This window comes from Trachurus japonicus, chromosome 18 (genome assembly GCF_045865225.1).
Source record: "Trachurus japonicus isolate A0001 chromosome 18, Traja_1.0".
NCBI lineage: Eukaryota > Metazoa > Chordata > Actinopteri > Carangiformes > Carangidae > Trachurus > Trachurus japonicus.
This window is the reverse complement of record NC_140924.1, coordinates 855,798-871,435: the sequence shown is the minus strand read 5'-3', so window position 1 is coordinate 871,435 and position 15,638 is coordinate 855,798. Positions and strand designations below refer to the sequence as shown.

General features: G+C 47.5%; 1 protein-coding gene across 2 annotated transcripts; it reads left to right on the top strand.

Annotated features, from left to right (window-relative positions):
* Positions 1-4,050: 4,050 nt before the first annotated feature.
* LOC146968237 (HLA class II histocompatibility antigen, DP alpha 1 chain-like) lies at positions 4,051-13,912 on the top strand. 2 transcript variants are annotated; one of them, XM_085759929.1, is made up of 4 exons: positions 4,051-4,182; positions 4,340-4,588; positions 12,073-12,357; positions 13,603-13,912. In XM_085759929.1, the coding sequence occupies exons 1-4, from the start codon at positions 4,122-4,124 to the stop codon at positions 13,722-13,724; spliced, it is 717 nt and encodes a 238-aa protein (XP_085616055.1). In that variant the 5' UTR covers positions 4,051-4,121; the 3' UTR covers positions 13,725-13,912. The 2 variants fall into 2 exon arrangements, with proteins under 2 accessions (XP_085616055.1, XP_085616053.1); XM_085759927.1 differs by lacking the exon at positions 13,603-13,912 and adding an exon at positions 12,417-12,640.
* Positions 13,913-15,638: the final 1,726 nt, after the last annotated feature.

The window sequence follows — 15,638 nt, the reverse complement described above, 5'->3', positions numbered from 1 at the left end:
AAGTTCTAAAGGACTGCCGTTCTAAACGCTGTAACCATGGTTGCATGGGCGTCGCACCCGTGGGGGATGGGGGTGTTTCGACACCCCCACTTTTATAGCAAAATAATTTCCCCCCCCCCCCCACATTTTCCAATGGTAAACCCGTGTGCCCACCCCTCGCTGTGCACCAGCATACAAAATGGAGCGCACCTCAGCCTCCTTACGCCTAAAGTACACTGGATGCGGAACGACTCCTAAACGGCGCCGGTACGGCGGCGGAGCCGATACGCATTAATTATAATCACCGTGGCAGCGTCCACCGACTCCGGGTCCGCTGCGTCGTGGGTCCGGAATGGGACCGGCATCCGGCAGCCCTCGCAAGAGATACGCAGAGCTTCTATTTTTGCCGGACGCCGGAGCACGGCGCATCAATCAGCACAGAGCAGGTCGTATATGACAGGAAATCGCGGGCAAAATACAAAATAAAACAACCGGTTAATTTTCAAAATAAAATACACCATGTTTACAGCGGAGCATATTTCCTGCTTTACACCTTGAAAACGTTGTAATGGGCAGCGACCGGCCTGAAGTCAGCAGCTCGGAGGTTTTCAGACATCGTTTCACCCCGTTTACACCGTGGACAAGGAGATAGTGATTATAAAATCAAGTCAGGTCAGCACCAAGTTGTTTCTCTACTACTCCTCTGGATTAAATTAATTGTTTTTGATTTTGTGGTTCACTTTATGGAAACTACAACCCGCTTTATCGCGAGATCACGTGTTCCCGCTGTGCGGCGGAGCCGCAACAATCAACATCACGGACGGAACCGGTGTGAGTTGACGGAGTCGGAGTACGCAGCCGTTCCGTAGCGGAGCCGTTTCGGAGTCGTTCCGCATCCAGTGTACTTTAGGCGTTACGCTGCATGAAAAGGCAGTGGTCGAATTGAACGGGCATTCACCCAATCACAGACCGTTGTCCGCAGTGATCAGCTCCGGTGACCGCGGCGCTGACTGTTTATCCCCGTATTAATTAAACCCAGACGCGGCCCGACACACGGGTGCTGAAGCACGGACAAGCGCGGTCCAACTTTTAATTCTCGGTCCAGACTCCGAACCCGCGCGTCTGATTGGACACATGTCAATCGCTCTGGTCGGACCTCACCGCTGAGAACATGTGTGCGTGCGCGCCTGTTTGTTTGTGTGCTCTCTGTGAGAGAGAGAGAGAATCAACACTACAAGAAAAAAAGAAATTACTGATAAAAATATTTTTTTTAACTAATTATCATTCTTAAAAAAAAAAAAAAAATGATTAAAACACCACACACAATCCTAAACAACTGTAAGAGAGAGAGAGATTTTTTGAAGTAGCCTAATGATAGTTCATTTGTTTATATTCTGTCTGTTCAGCAGGTGGTGGTGGGATTTATAATGGATTAGAATTAGAAGTGTAGCTCAAAAAAACTGGATTTTTACACCTATTTTGAATTTTACTCAAACACAAATACAAATAGAAATACTTCCCCCCCCTCAACAAATACAAATACCGGATGCTTTGCACACCCCTAATTGCTAGTATTAGTGCATAGGCTACTACTAAAATATTGATTGTGAATCGCATATAAGACCCAAATGACACGTTAAATAATACTGATAGCAATATACAGCACTTAAACGCAATTTTTACTTGGCTGGCTGGTAAAATATCTGCCTGGCTGGTAAAAAAAATTCACTTACCAGCCTAAAAAAGTTAGTTTTGGACCCTGATTGGAAGCTTACTCTGTTGGCGATCTAAGGTGGGCTCAGGTCAATTATATCTTTTCGAGAGAGTTTTCAATTCAGCCATGAAGTGCAGAGTTTTTTTCAGGAACGTCGTAGCATAGGTAAATCCACCATGATAACTCCGTGATAGTGATTAAAAATTGTATTTTGTGATTAAAATTGAAATTCAATTTCCGTTCTTTGGAACACCCCCACATTTAAAACCACTGCTCCACCCCTGCATGGTTGTAACCCCAGATTTTGATTAAATCTATTCACAGGCGTCATTTACGCTGGGGACGTTAACTACATTATCCTAGAAGCAGCTGAAACACTGAGCACGGAGCAGAGCTTCCTGTACGCCGGAGCCAACTCACAATGTAGCTTCAATTAAGTAGTTCTCAGACTCTTTCTGTCATCTCCCGCTTTGCACAAAGAGGGATTTCAAGACGCACCCATAGACTGTATAAAAAAGACGCACCACGGTGATATGGGTGCAACAAAGTCCCTGTTAACAAAATCAACATCTAATCTGTCCCTTCAAATTAAAGTTAGTGACTGTTTGGAGCAGCAGCTGACAGTGACAGTTTTCTCATCACTAAACCTGAGCCATCAGATCCACTCAAAGTCTCTTATTGTAGCTATATTCTGTGTTTTTCCTCTCTTTAACCGTCTCGTTTCAGTTTTTGCCCGGTCAACCTGCATCTGGTGCATCTGCTGTTTCTCTCGCGCTCACTCGCTCACTCTTGATCCGCATATGAATATTATATAAAAAATAAAAAGGAAAACACACAGACGCGCAAATTGAAATGGCTACTGTAGTGTAGTCTAACAATTCAGTGACCTAGAGCTGTAGACCTGTAGATACCAAAGAAATTTAAATCAAACGCAACTGGACTCAGTTATTTTGTCTAGGAAGTCGTTTCACCTCTCATCTAGAGGCTTCATCAGTTCATGTACGCAACTGATGAAGCCTCTTGGACCTGGACAAATGAGAATATTCACAGGCTTTGACGTTCTGTGTCCTGCACAATATGGCGGCCCCGCTGACGTATTGCCAGATATAGAACACGGCATCTATGTTTATATATCTATGTACAGACCCCCTCAGGCCATGACAGAGGTGTCATTCAACCTGTTGTAAGTCGATGTACCATCACAAAAGTTATGAAAATATTATATGAAGGTTGAAAAGTTCCTTAGTGTGGGTTTAAGAACAGTCATTCACTTTTTTGGGTTAGGGTGTTTGCAAAAAAAAAAAAAAAAAAAGAAAAGAAAAAAACTTCCTGCATCTACTACAGCCAACAAAAGTAAAATGAAGAGAGGTTCAAAACACACTTTTGTTTCAGAGGGTCTGTCCCAATATGCACACTCGATCACACTTACACACTTGGGCACTTGGCGTGTGCGTTCATGTTCTTAGTGTCAGTGCTCAGTGTGTCCCATTTCTCCAACGACTGAAAGTGCAGCGCGCTTGATTTGCACTTTACCCACACTTATGGTAAAACCGCATCCCAGCGGTATTTGGCCAAGTATAAATCCCACAATGCACCACGGTGAAGTCCACCGTCACCGGGAGCCACAAGCCCGCTAGGAAATGCGATTGAATTAATCTCAATAAAATGAAATTAACTTTCTATCTCATAATTATGACATTTTAATGTCATATTTTATATTCATCATGCACTGTTCATGGTTTTCTTGTTTGTTTTATTTACTTATGGAGTTTGGGCTTACATGTTTATGATCTGAATCTTGCGCATAGAGACACTTTAGGAGTAGATGAGACTGTGATCCAGCAGCACTGTTGATTAAAACTGTTGTTGTGCTGTGTGTGAGTGTGTCGTAGTTGTGCTACTGTGCGCAACGGCACAGGCTGCACTTGTCAAGTTTGTCCCGATTGCTTTTAAATCTCCCCCCACACGCTTGACCACTTAATACATGCTGAACACTATATGTAAATATACGTTCCGCCGGCAAAACGTCACCAAAGTGTGTGCGTAACCAAGTGCACTGAGCCAAGTGTGGAGACATGGGACAGGCCCTGAGTGAACTCCCCTGTGTTTGAGCCCATGGTGCGTTCAGGTGCTTGTGTTCCAGTAGGACTTCACCACGCTCTCCTCTGGTGCTCAGCAGCAGCTCTGACTCTGTCACTGTGACCACACTGAGTTTTCCTGCAGCACTTGAACGCAGCGTCTGCAGAAAGTTTCTCTTCAGCTGCTGCCTCCTCTACCCGGACACTGATGACATCACCGGCTCTCTGCTCTGTGATTGGCTGCTGGGACTCTAAGACCGAGCCGCTGCCGGACTCGCTGTCAGTTGCTGTCAGTCGTCTCTCAGGTCAACAGACGCTCAGACTGTGTCAGTGAACTACTGACGAAGACCATGATGAAGGTGTCGGAGCTGCTCCTCTTCCTCGGCTGTGTCGTCTGTGTCTGTGCTGCCGGTGAGTAAAGAGCTACTGACACGACTACTGACACGACTACTGACACAGCTACTGACACAACTACTGACACAACTACTGACACTGACACAACTACTGACACAACTCCTGACACCTCAGTAACTACAGACGGTCAGTGACCCAGGTCTTGTCTCTCCAGGTGTCCATGTGGATCTTGCTGTCACTGGATGTTCAGACTCTGATGGAGAGATGATCTACGCTCTGGATGGAGAAGAGCTGTGGTTTGCAGACTTCGTCAACAAGAAGGCAGTGGAGCCTCAGCCCAGTTTCATTGATCATATCAGCTACGTGGAGGGAGCTTATCAACAAGCTGAGGGTGATCAACAGATCTGCAGAGGGAACCTGAAGACTGCCCGTGGTGCCATGAAGGACATCCCACTGACCAATGGTAAAGTCTGAACTCATCACTGAGTCACTTCAGTTAATGAGCTCATTAAAGGTGTACAGAAAAGAAAATTGAATTTATTGACTCTGGGTCATAAAATTTCATTTAATAACTCATATTTCAGACGATGTAGGCCAAACTTTGTGCAGAATTCTATTTTTGAGTAAATCCAGGGTTAATGTGTGTTTGTTTTTACATTGGATAATGCAGCCGCACAGATTATACGTCAGCCTGTACACAATTCATCAGCCACTGATATTGGATCTGTAATCCGTCAATCAAACGTCTGAGACTTCCTATGGACTTTGAGAATGCTTTTGCAAATCTCGGTATGCAGGCTTTCGATCGGGTGTTTGTCCCATTTCTCAAAGTCTTGGGTTACAAGAGGACCCCACACTTCACTTCCATATAGTATAATAGGTTCAATTACCGATTTAAATATTTTCATCCAGACTCTAACAGGGATATCAATGCATGAGGATTTTTTAATGGACCAGAAAGCTCTTCTGCCCTTGTCTCGCAGATCGTTAATGGCCAGATTGAAATTTCCTGTGGCTGTAATGTTTAATCCGAGGTATGTGTAGCTGTGTGTGTGTTGTATGTCTGTAGAGTCCAGGAGGAACCTGTGTCTTTCTGACACTTGGGTCATTTCTGGAAGACCATGACTCTGGTTTTGTCCAGGTTAATGGTGAGGGCCCAGGTCTGACAGAACGTTTGCAGATGATCTAATTGCTTTTGTAAAGCCTCCTTAGATGGAGCGAGCAGGATTAGATCATCTGCAAAGAGTAGACACTTGACTTCAGTGTCAGAGAGGGTGAGACCAGGGATGTCTGACTCTACCAGGGATTTGGCCAAATCATCAATATAAATATTGAACAGGGTGGGGCTGAGACTGCAGCCCTGCTTCACCCCTCTACTTTGGGGGAAGAAGTCGGTTTCCATGATTCCAATTTTTACAGCGCATTGATTATTTATGTACATTGTCTTGATTATATCATAGGTTTTTCTAGTAGTTTCAGAAACAGACCATGATGCCAAATTGAGTCGAATGCTTTCTTGAAATCTACAAAACAAGAGAAGATTTTGTTTTTGTTGTGGTGGACGTGTTTCTGGATGAGGGTGTGGAGGGTGTAGATGTGGTCAGTGGTTCTGTGTTGTGGAGTGAATCCAATCTGACTCTTGCTCAGGACATTATGTTCACTGAGGAAGTTCTGCAGACGGCTGTTTAAGATGCTGCAGAACAACTTCCCCAGGTTGCTGCTGACACATATGCCTCTGTAGTTGTTGGGCTCGTACTTGTCTCCACTTTTATGGATTGGAGTGATAATCCCTTGGCCCCAGGTGTCTGGAAAATGACCGATGTTCAAGATGATATTAAATAATTTCAGTATGGCAGTCTTGATTTTATGGCTGCCGAACCGAAGCATTTCATTTAAGATGCGATCCGGTCCACTTGCCTTCCTTGGGCTTCAAAACATTATCATCGTGTCAAAATGACCAGTAAACTCAATGTTTTTCGATCCTGCCAAGGGTGAACAGTAATGAACCCATGGTTGTGTGACCCTGGTAGCGCTCGAGACTTACGGTGAGCGTGTTACGTCATTTCCTGCCTGTACCTGCTGCACTGTTGCTGTGTTGTGTTAGACTTTCTCAATCCTCCGTCTAGTGTTCTGCTAATTTAATCACTTTAAGCACTAGTGTACACCACGTTTTGCTACATTACACAACTTTCTGTCACTTAAGTCTTTAACAGGACTCTCTTTGTATTTCTCCATTCAACTTGTTGTATTTCCCACAGGTCCGCTAGTTAGCTTAGCATACTAGCTTAGCATACTAGCTATGGCTTCTCCCTCCTCTGTCTCCTTCTCCTGCTCTGAGTGTCAGATGTTTAGCTACTCCTCTGCCTCCTTTAGTGGTAATGGTATGTGTAATAAGTGTAGCATGTTTGTAGCTCTGGAGGCGAGGCTCAGCGAGTTAGAGTCCCGGCTCAGCACCATGGAGGCTAGTCCAGCTATAGTAGCTTCACAGTCCAGCTTAGCCGGTGCAGAGCCACCTAGCCTAGCCGCCGCTAGCAGTTCCCTCCCAGCCCCCGTGCAGCCGGGAACTAGTCAGTCCGGCTGGGTGACAACAAACCGAGGGAAACATAGACGCAAGAAGCCCGTGTTGGCCCACCAACCCCTTCACGTCTCCAACAGCTTTTCCCCACTCAGCGACACACCCGCTGAGAACGTAACTCAACATGTCGACTCTGTTGCTCACAGCCCCGCTGTGAAGTCGGCATTAGTCATTGGCAGCTCCATTTTACGGAACGTGAAGGTAGAGAATTCAGCGAGCATAAAGTGCATCCCAGGGGCCAGAGCGGGCGACGTTGAGGCTAATCTGAAGCTGCTGGCATCATGGACCAGTCTACCACCCAGTCCTCCCATCGAGCTGGCCAGCCCCCCCCCCTCACCAGAGACTGCCTTCATCAACTCCTGCTAACATTTCCATATTTCGCACATTCTGTGACAAACTGTAAACTGTTTTCTTGTCTGTAACAACATCTATTGCACGTCTGTCCGTCCTGGGTGAGGGATCCCTCCTCTGTTGCTCACCCTGAGGTTTCTCCGATTTTTCCCTGTTAAAAGGGTTTTCCATGGAGTTTTTCCTCAGTGGATGTGAGGGTCTAAGGACAGAGGATGTTGTTATGATGCCATGTAAAGCCCTTTGAGACAAACTGGTGGTAAAAACGGGCTATACAAATAAAATTGCCTTGCCTTGCCTTGGCTGCAGGGCCTGGATCTTGGTCAGTAGCTCCTCTTCTCTAATTTCATGATCTAATGGGTTTTGGTTGTCTTTAACGACTGATTCAAGAGTTTCTAATTTGTTTAGCAGATTATTTTGGGCTGAATTCGGAGTGATTGTACTGTATAGATTTTCAAAGTGTTTTTTCCAAATTTCACCATTTTGAATTGCCAATTCTTCTTTGTGTGATTTGTTGAATGAATGCCATTTTTTCCAAAAATTATTTGAATCAATGGATTCCTCAATTTCTTCGAGGAGTTGCTGTTCGTGTTGCTTCTTTTTAGTGCTTAGTGTTTTTCTGTATAATTTCAATGATTCACAATAGCGAAGGCGGAGCTCATGATTGTCAGGTTGCCGGTGTTTTTCATTGGATCAATTACGGAGTGTTTTTCTCAGACACCTGCAGTCAGAGTCAAACCACTTTTCATGAGTAGATTTGTTTGAACTGTGATGATGATGAGGTTTGCTCAGATTGGACAGAAGTGCTGTTTTGTCAAATATATCATTGATATCCCCAACAGCCTAAGGTGGAGAGAAAATGGTCCAACTTCATTTGGATAGTTGGGTGACCGATCGCTCCCTGGTAGTCATCTTTGCTATGACTTGTCCACCTATAAGGTTGTTTGGATGGGTTGAGTCTGCTGGGCTCTGCTACATGGGGGTCTGTTGGGCTCTTCTTAATGTACAGGGTGATTTTGCTGTGATCTCATAGGGGCGTTAGGGGGCTGACGGTGAATGCTCTTATATAGGAGGGGTCTAGGTCTGTAATACTATAGTCTACTGTGCTGTTGCCAAGAGGAGAGCTGTATGTGTAGAGACCAAAGGAGTCCCCTTGAAGCCGACCGTTGACTATACAGACCCAGCGTGCGACACATCTGCAGCAGTTGATGCCCATTTCTGTTGACTGTTCTGTCTAAGTTGTTCCTGTGCTGATGTGGAGGAGGGGGGATGTTGATCTGGCCAGGTATGTGTTTGTCCCCGTGTGTATTTATTAAGTCAGGTTCTGTGCCTGTTCTGGCGTTGAGGTCACCACAGATCAGCATGTTTCCCTGTGTCTGGTAATAGTTGATTTCGTCTTCCAGAATGGGGAAAGTGTTTTTGTTATAGTAAGGGGACTCTGATGGGGGGATATAGGCTGTGCACAGGAATAGGTCTTTGTCTGTGGAGACAGCCTCTTTTTTTATTTTGAGCCAAATTGAAAAATCTCCTTTTCTGATTAATTGTACGGAGTGTGTGAGGCTTGTCTTGTACCATATCAACATCCCCCCTGAATCTCTGCCTTGGCTTACATTCTTAAGTTTCGTGGATGGAAAAACCACTTCTCTATACCCCAGAGGACAACCAGTGGGCATGTCTCCTCTATTCCAAGTTTCCTGCAACACAATGATATCAGATTGTTCTATTTCTCTATTAAAGTCTGGGGTCCTGCTCTTAAGGCCAAAAGCCGAGGACCTCAGACCTTGGATGTTCCAACATGAAATAACAAACTATTTAGATTTCATTAACTATAAAACTCAAAATGATGCATTCAGTGTTAAAATGAGATAAACTCCCAATCCTACTGCCAATGAAGAGATTAATTCTAATGCATTTTTGGTATTCGTTTCAATCTAATAATATAATAATATTTAAAAATGAACAAATAAATAAATAATAATAGATATGATTGTCTACTGTACTTGGCCCATCAGGTGGGAGCAGAGCAGGCTCAGCATGTGTTGGATGTCTCTCAGCTGGCTGTGTGGGGGTGTAGGGGTGGGGGTAGGGGTTGGAAGGGTAAGGGGGGGGTCTGCTGCTCTCCTCACCACCTGGCTGCAGTTCAGTGGGCCGGGGCCTGGCTCCTGGTGATGGCGCTGGGGTGGGGCTCTTGGGGGTAGGAGGGGCTCTGGGTAGGTGTGAGGGGGCTCGTAGCTGCCCTGGGGTCTCCGTGGAGATGGTCTGGATGGTCTGGAAGGTCTGGGAGGTCTGGGAGGTCTGGATGGTCTGGATGGCGGTCTGGGGGGCTGTGGGCCGAGCTGCTCCTTCTGCGGGGGGTGGACTGGTCTCGGTTGAGAGCGACGTCCTTCAGTGTCCGGGCGAAGACGGGGACGATGTTTTTAAAGAGGTGCACGTTGTCATAGAGGCAGCTGATGTCCAGGGAGGGGTGGTGGGCCAGGTGGACGTTGGGCCTCAGGACACAGTCTCTGGAGACGCTGCTGTTGATCCTGTGGATGGTGTCTGGGTGGAAGTCTCTCCCGGGCAGCAGGGTGGACACCACCACTCTGCTGGTGGGGAAGGTGCTGGAGGCTTTCTCTATGACTCCTCTGAGGGACTCTGACACTCTGTCCTGCTGCGTCATCAGCTCGTTGGTGCCGGTGTGGATGATGATGTGGCTGGGGGAGCCCAGCTGCTCCACCGACAGCAGCTCCAGGGCCTGGCGGCTGGTTGGACACCACAGTTTGGACACGTTGTGGTTGGGGAACAGTTTCTTTTCATCTAAGAACTTTCCATTGGAGTCGATGAGGATGACGATGTCTGGTTGCTGCACCGGACTGGATGGACGAGGGGTGGAGTCCACCAGAGGGCTGGGGGGGGGTCTGGGTGTAGTGTTGGTCTGTGGACTAGAAGAGAGCTGCTGGGTGGGTGAGGCCTCTTGGTCCTGGTGGTTCTGAGTGGAGCTTCCAGGGTCCTGGTTGTGGTCTGGGTGAGGGTCTAGCTGTCCTGTCAGGCCTGGGGGGGCTCTGTCTCTGTCCTGGAGCTTCTGTGACAGAGAGGCCAGCTCTGTCCTGGTGTTCTCTCTCTCCTCTCTCAGCTCCTTCACCTCCTCTGTCAGAGCGCTCAGCGCTGCCATGTGTCTCTCCTGGTGCTGCTGCAGCTCTCTGATCTCCGTCCTCAGTCTGCTCAGCTCAGTCTGGTCCTGGTCTCTGTCCTGTCTCAGTCTGCTCAGCTCAGTCTGGTCCTGGTCTCTGTCCTGTCTCAGTCTGCTCAGCTCTGTGCTGAGGCTGCAGGTCTTCTCCTCCTCCTGGCTCGGCTGATGGCTCCTCAGCTCTCTCAGCTGGACCAGCTCTCTCTCCAGCTCACTGAACTTCACCTTCATGTCGGTGATGGTGGAGGTCAGCTGGGGGTCCTGGGTCTGTTCAGAGCAGGGGGGCTCACTCTTCTCAGAGGGCTGGTCGACAGGGGGGCAGGTGGGGGTGGATGTGGTGTCTGTGTCTGGCAGGGTGGGGGTGTCATCAGGCGGGGTGGTCTTCTCCAGCTGAGCTCTTTCCTTGATGAGGAGGAAGTCCAGCTCAAACTGCCTGAGGTTCCCCTGCACCATGACGGTCCCGTTCTTATAGAGGTTGACTGAGGTCATGGGGAAGTCTGGGTCCTCTGCTTCTCTGATCTTCAGCTTCCATCCGTTACAGATGCCCTCCTTCTTCACCGAGGGGTAGTGGCTCCTGATGGCAGAGTGCCATGCCAGTGGCTGCTCAGTGAAGAAGATGAAGTTGCTGATGTCTCCGGTCTTATAGGAGTCAGAGAAGAGTGTCTCTGGCATTTCCCTCAAAACCTTCCGCTTGTAGGCCTTCCTGCTGGTTTCATTCTTCACCTCTTGTGGGTAGAGGAGAGGAACAGCCTTCTGCGTTGTGTCTATGGATGGCAGGGTGTCTGTGACTGAGGCTCTGGAACTCTGCTGGTGCTGCATGGCTGTGTTCCAACTCCTTAGTGACCGTTGCTATGGCTTACTGTCTTGTTGGCTTGCTGTTAGCATTAACTACAAACTAACTTAAATTAGTTTGGTAGTTATTATTTTGTTTTGTAAGCCCTTGTTCAGGTTATACTTCCTCTGGTGTTGTCACTCACTTCAGTTACTGGTTGTTGTCCCTCTTCTTGGTCTCTGTCTGGTCTCTGTTTGTTGTCTTCAGGACTGTGACTCACTGTCAGTTTGGCAGTTGGCTGAACTTCTTTGCTGGACTCCTCAGTCCAGATGGATTTCTCCAAGTTTTCTTTGTTTTTTTCTTTTCCGTTCTTCTTCTTTCAGGGAGGTAATTGCTCTAAAAGGGTTTCCTCTTCAAAATTTGACACCAAATTGAAAGTTTATCTCATTTTATAACAGAAAAAAAGAGATCAACCTCAGGAGCTCATAATGATGCTGCTGCTGCTGCTGTTGCTGATGGAATTCTGTGTCTCTGAGTCTCTGAGTCTCTCTGTGTCTCTGAGTCTCTGTGTCTCTGAGTCTCTGAGTCTCTCTGTGTCTCTGAGTCTCTGTGTCTCTGAGTCTCTGTGTCTCTGAGTCTCTGAGTCTCTGAGTCTCTGAGTCTCTGTGTCTCTGAGTCTCTGTGTCTCTGTGTCTCTGAGTCTCTGTGTCTCTGAGTCTCTGTGTCTCTGTTCCTGTGTCTCTGAGTCTCTGTGTCTCTGAGTCTCTGAGTCTCTCTGTGTCTCTGAGTCTCTGTGTCTCTGAGTCTCTGAGTCTCTGAGTCTCTGAGTCTCTGTGTCTCTGAGTCTCTGTGTCTCTGAGTCTCTGTGTCTCTGAGTCTCTGTGTCTCTGTTCCTGTGTCTCTGAGTCTCTGTGTCTCTGAGTCTCTGAGTCTCTGAGTCTCTGAGTCTCTGAGTCTCTGTGTCTCTGAGTCTCTGTGTCTCTGAGTCTCTGTGTCTCTGAGTCTCTGTGTCTCTGTGTCTCTGAGTCTCTGTGTCTCTGAGTCTCTGTGTCTCTGTTCCTGAGTCTCTGTGTCTCTGTGTCTCAGAGCCTCCGTCCAGACCGATGCTCTTCAGCAGAGACGATGTGGAGCTGGGCCAGAAGAACACTCTGCTGTGTCATGTGACCGGCTTCTATCCTGCTCCTGTCCTCGTCCACTGGACCAAGAACGGACAGAACGTGACTGAAGGATCCAGCATCAACGTTCCGTATCCCAACGATGACGGTTCCTTCAGACAGACGTCCAGGCTGGACGTCGTCCCACAGCTGGGAGACACGTACGGCTGCACCGTCACACATCTGGCTCTGGACCAACCACTGACCCGCTTCTGGGGTGAGGCTCTGTCTGTCTGTCTCCAGATGTGTCTCTAACATGTCTCTCTGTGTCTCCAGATGTGGAGGTGCAGCAGCCAGATGTGTCTCTAACATGTCTCTCTCTGTGTCTCCAGATGTGGAGGTGCAGCAGCCAGCTGTGTGTGTCTCTAACATGTCTCTCTCTGTGTCTCCAGATGTGGAGGTGCAGCAGCCAGCTGTGTGTGTCTCTAACATGTCTCTCTCTGTGTCTCCAGATGTGGAGGTGCAGCAGCCAGATGTGTCTCTAACATGTCTCTCTCTGTGTCTCCAGATGTGGAGGTGCAGCAGCCAGCTGTGTGTGTCTCTAACATGTCTCTCTCTGTGTCTCCAGATGTGGAGGTGCAGCAGCCAGCTGTGTGTGTCTCTAACATGTCTCTCTCTGTGTCTCCAGATGTGGAGGTGCAGCAGCCAGCTGTGTGTGTCTCTAACATGTCTCTCTCTGTGTCTCCAGATGTGGAGGTGCAGCAGCCAGCTGTGTGTGTCTCTAACATGTCTCTCTCTGTGTCTCCAGATGTGGAGGTGCAGCAGCCAGCTGTGTGTGTCTCTAACATGTCTCTCTGTGTCTCCAGATGTGGAGGTACAGCAGCCAGCTGTGTGTGTCTCTAACATGTCTCTCTCTGTGTCTCCAGATGTGGAGGTGCAGCAGCCAGCTGTGTGTGTCTCTAACATGTCTCTCTCTGTGTCTCCAGATGTGGAGGTGCAGCAGCCAGCTGTGTGTGTCTCTAACATGTCTCTCTCTGTGTCTCCAGATGTGGAGGTGCAGCAGCCAGCTGTGTGTGTCTCTAACATGTCTCTCTCTGTGTCTCCAGATGTGGAGGTGCAGCAGCCAGCTGTGTGTGTCTCTAACATGTCTCTCTCTGTGTCTCCAGATGTGGAGGAGCAGCAGCCAGCTGTGTGTGTCTCTAACATGTCTCTCTCTGTGTCTCCAGATGTGGAGGTGCAGCAGCCAGCTGTGTGTGTCTCTAACATGTCTCTCTCTGTGTCTCCAGATGTGGAGGTGCAGCAGCCAGATGTGTGTGTCTCTAACATGTCTCTCTCTGTGTCTCCAGATGTGGAGGTGCAGCAGCCAGCTGTGTGTGTCTCTAACATGTCTCTCTCTGTGTCTCCAGATGTGGAGGTACAGCAGCCAGCTGTGTGTGTCTCTAACATGTCTCTCTCTGTGTCTCCAGATGTGGAGGTACAGCAGCCAGCTGTGTCTCTAACATGTCTCTCTCTGTGTCTCCAGATGTGGAGGTGCAGCAGCCAGCTGTTGGACCAGCTGTCTTCTGTGGACTGGGTCTGACCGTGGGTCTGCTGGGCGTGGCTGCTGGAACCTTCTTCCTCATCAAAGGGAACGAGTGCAGCTGATTGGCTGTGGCTGATGATGTCATGGTTGTCCCTGTATATTGTCCTATCAGCTTTAACCTGCTCTCCTCCTGTGATCACCTGTATATGACCTGATGGACATCATCATCTTCATCATCTTCATCATTAAACCTCTAATCCAGATGTTCTGTCTGATCTGCTGCAATAAACTTTCTAAATAAAACTACAAACCACGAGTGGGTTTAATGAGTTATTGATTATTGTGGAAATGGTATATTGACTGTTTTTTCCAGTTGCTTCAACCACGTTTCCAAAACTCTTCACACAGTGAACACAACATGACATCAGCGTGTGTGGACTATACAGTCGACATGTTTCTTGTTCTTTTGACACAAAATTCAAACATTTATCACATTTAAATAGTTTTAACGTCTTTAACAAATGAGCTGAACTAAGACCGAAACAACAGATGTTACCTGCTGAATGTTGAAAAGCTCTTGCACTGTCAGTTTGTTTTGCAAAAAAAGAAACAAAACTACTAAATGAAACAAGAGAAAAATGAAGAGGTTCAAAAGAAACTACATCACAGAGTCTATAATAATTAATAAAATAATCTGACACATGTTAATGATTCACTCTTACATCTCAGAGGATGAACAACGATGAATGTTCCTGAGAAGCCTCAGTCAGAAGTTTCATCCACCAGAGCAGCTGCTGGTGTCCGTCTATCACTGCTCCACCGAGAGCTGCTGACATAAATAACACTGTCCTGGTGTGGAAGTGGCTCAACAGCTCACCAGAGAATCAGAAACACAGCTCAAGAAACAACCGACTCACACCGACCAGCTCTGGAAGACATTTTCACCTCTCGTTTGCAGGAAACATCAAACATTAAAGGACTGACTCCATCCTGGGGACCGTCTGTCTGAACTACTACCTTCAGGTCGACGTTACCGGTTTTATCCCACAGCCTTAGGAAGAGAGAGCACATCTCTCCCACCTTAGCTTCTCTCCACTGGCTTCCTGTAGGATTTAGAATAGACTTCAAAATCCTTCTGCTGACTTATAAGGCTCTTAATGATAAAGCTCCAACCTAACTTTAGAAAGTTACCAGCCAAATTGGCTGGTGGTCTAAAAAGTTAATTTAGAACCCTGCTCACGACACACACACACACACACACACACACACGTCGCGCTTGGCTGTTAATAAACAGTAAATGCGCCATGCCGCGCTCATTGTACAGTGCTCAATTTACTGCGACACCCGGAGGTTGACCGCCCAGGCATCAGGTCAGCACCGGCCGCCGCCGCCTCTGTGAGCCGCTGGTGCTGCTCAGCTGCTCTAGTGGCTCTGCTCCTCCCAACACGTCGGAGAATTTCCTTACAGGCGTTGTTTGGATAAACTGACCACGGATGAATCAATCGGCTCATTGTAAAACTATTTATTTATTTATTGAAGTAGCCTAAATATGGTGATTTTTGTATGTACAGAGCCCCAAGGCTGCGCTGCTCACACACACCTGAAGCTTCACTTTTCATTCAAATGAACTAATGCGACTGCCACAATTGTTAGATTTCATCAATGAGACCAGCATTTATCTCCTAAAAACAATTCAACCAGCCGGCAGAAAACCTCTAAAAACCTGTGGGTTTCGCTGCTGCTGCTGCTGCGTGTGTGTGGCTCTGCACTCCTCCGAATAATGTCGGAGCAAATCTACTTACAAACGTTATTTGGATAAACTGACAACAGATTGGGAATCTAAACTGTCACTTTCTCGCGTGAAAAAATATTATAATTTAAGAAAGTGACGTTATTTCTCTACTCGCTGCTCACATAACTGTTCAGGCTACAAGACATCTGCCGACCGCCGCTGGTCGCAAGCGGTGGAAAGCCAAAGCTGTCGACGACGCGCATGCAGCGTCATTTGACGTCACATCCGCGGACAGCGCGGGAAA

Bases quoted from the DNA above. Each gene is read 5' to 3' on its own strand.
- LOC146968237 (XM_085759927.1), top strand. From the start codon at position 4,122: ATGATGAAGGTGTCGGAGCTGCTCCTCTTCCTCGGCTGTGTCGTCTGT. The intron at 4,183-4,339 runs GTGAGTAAAGAG...TTGTCTCTCCAG, and splicing joins CGTCTGTGTCTGTGCTGCCG to GTGTCCATGTGGATCTTGCT. The intron at 12,358-12,416 runs GTGAGGCTCTGT...CTGTGTCTCCAG, and splicing joins ACCACTGACCCGCTTCTGGG to ATGTGGAGGTGCAGCAGCCA.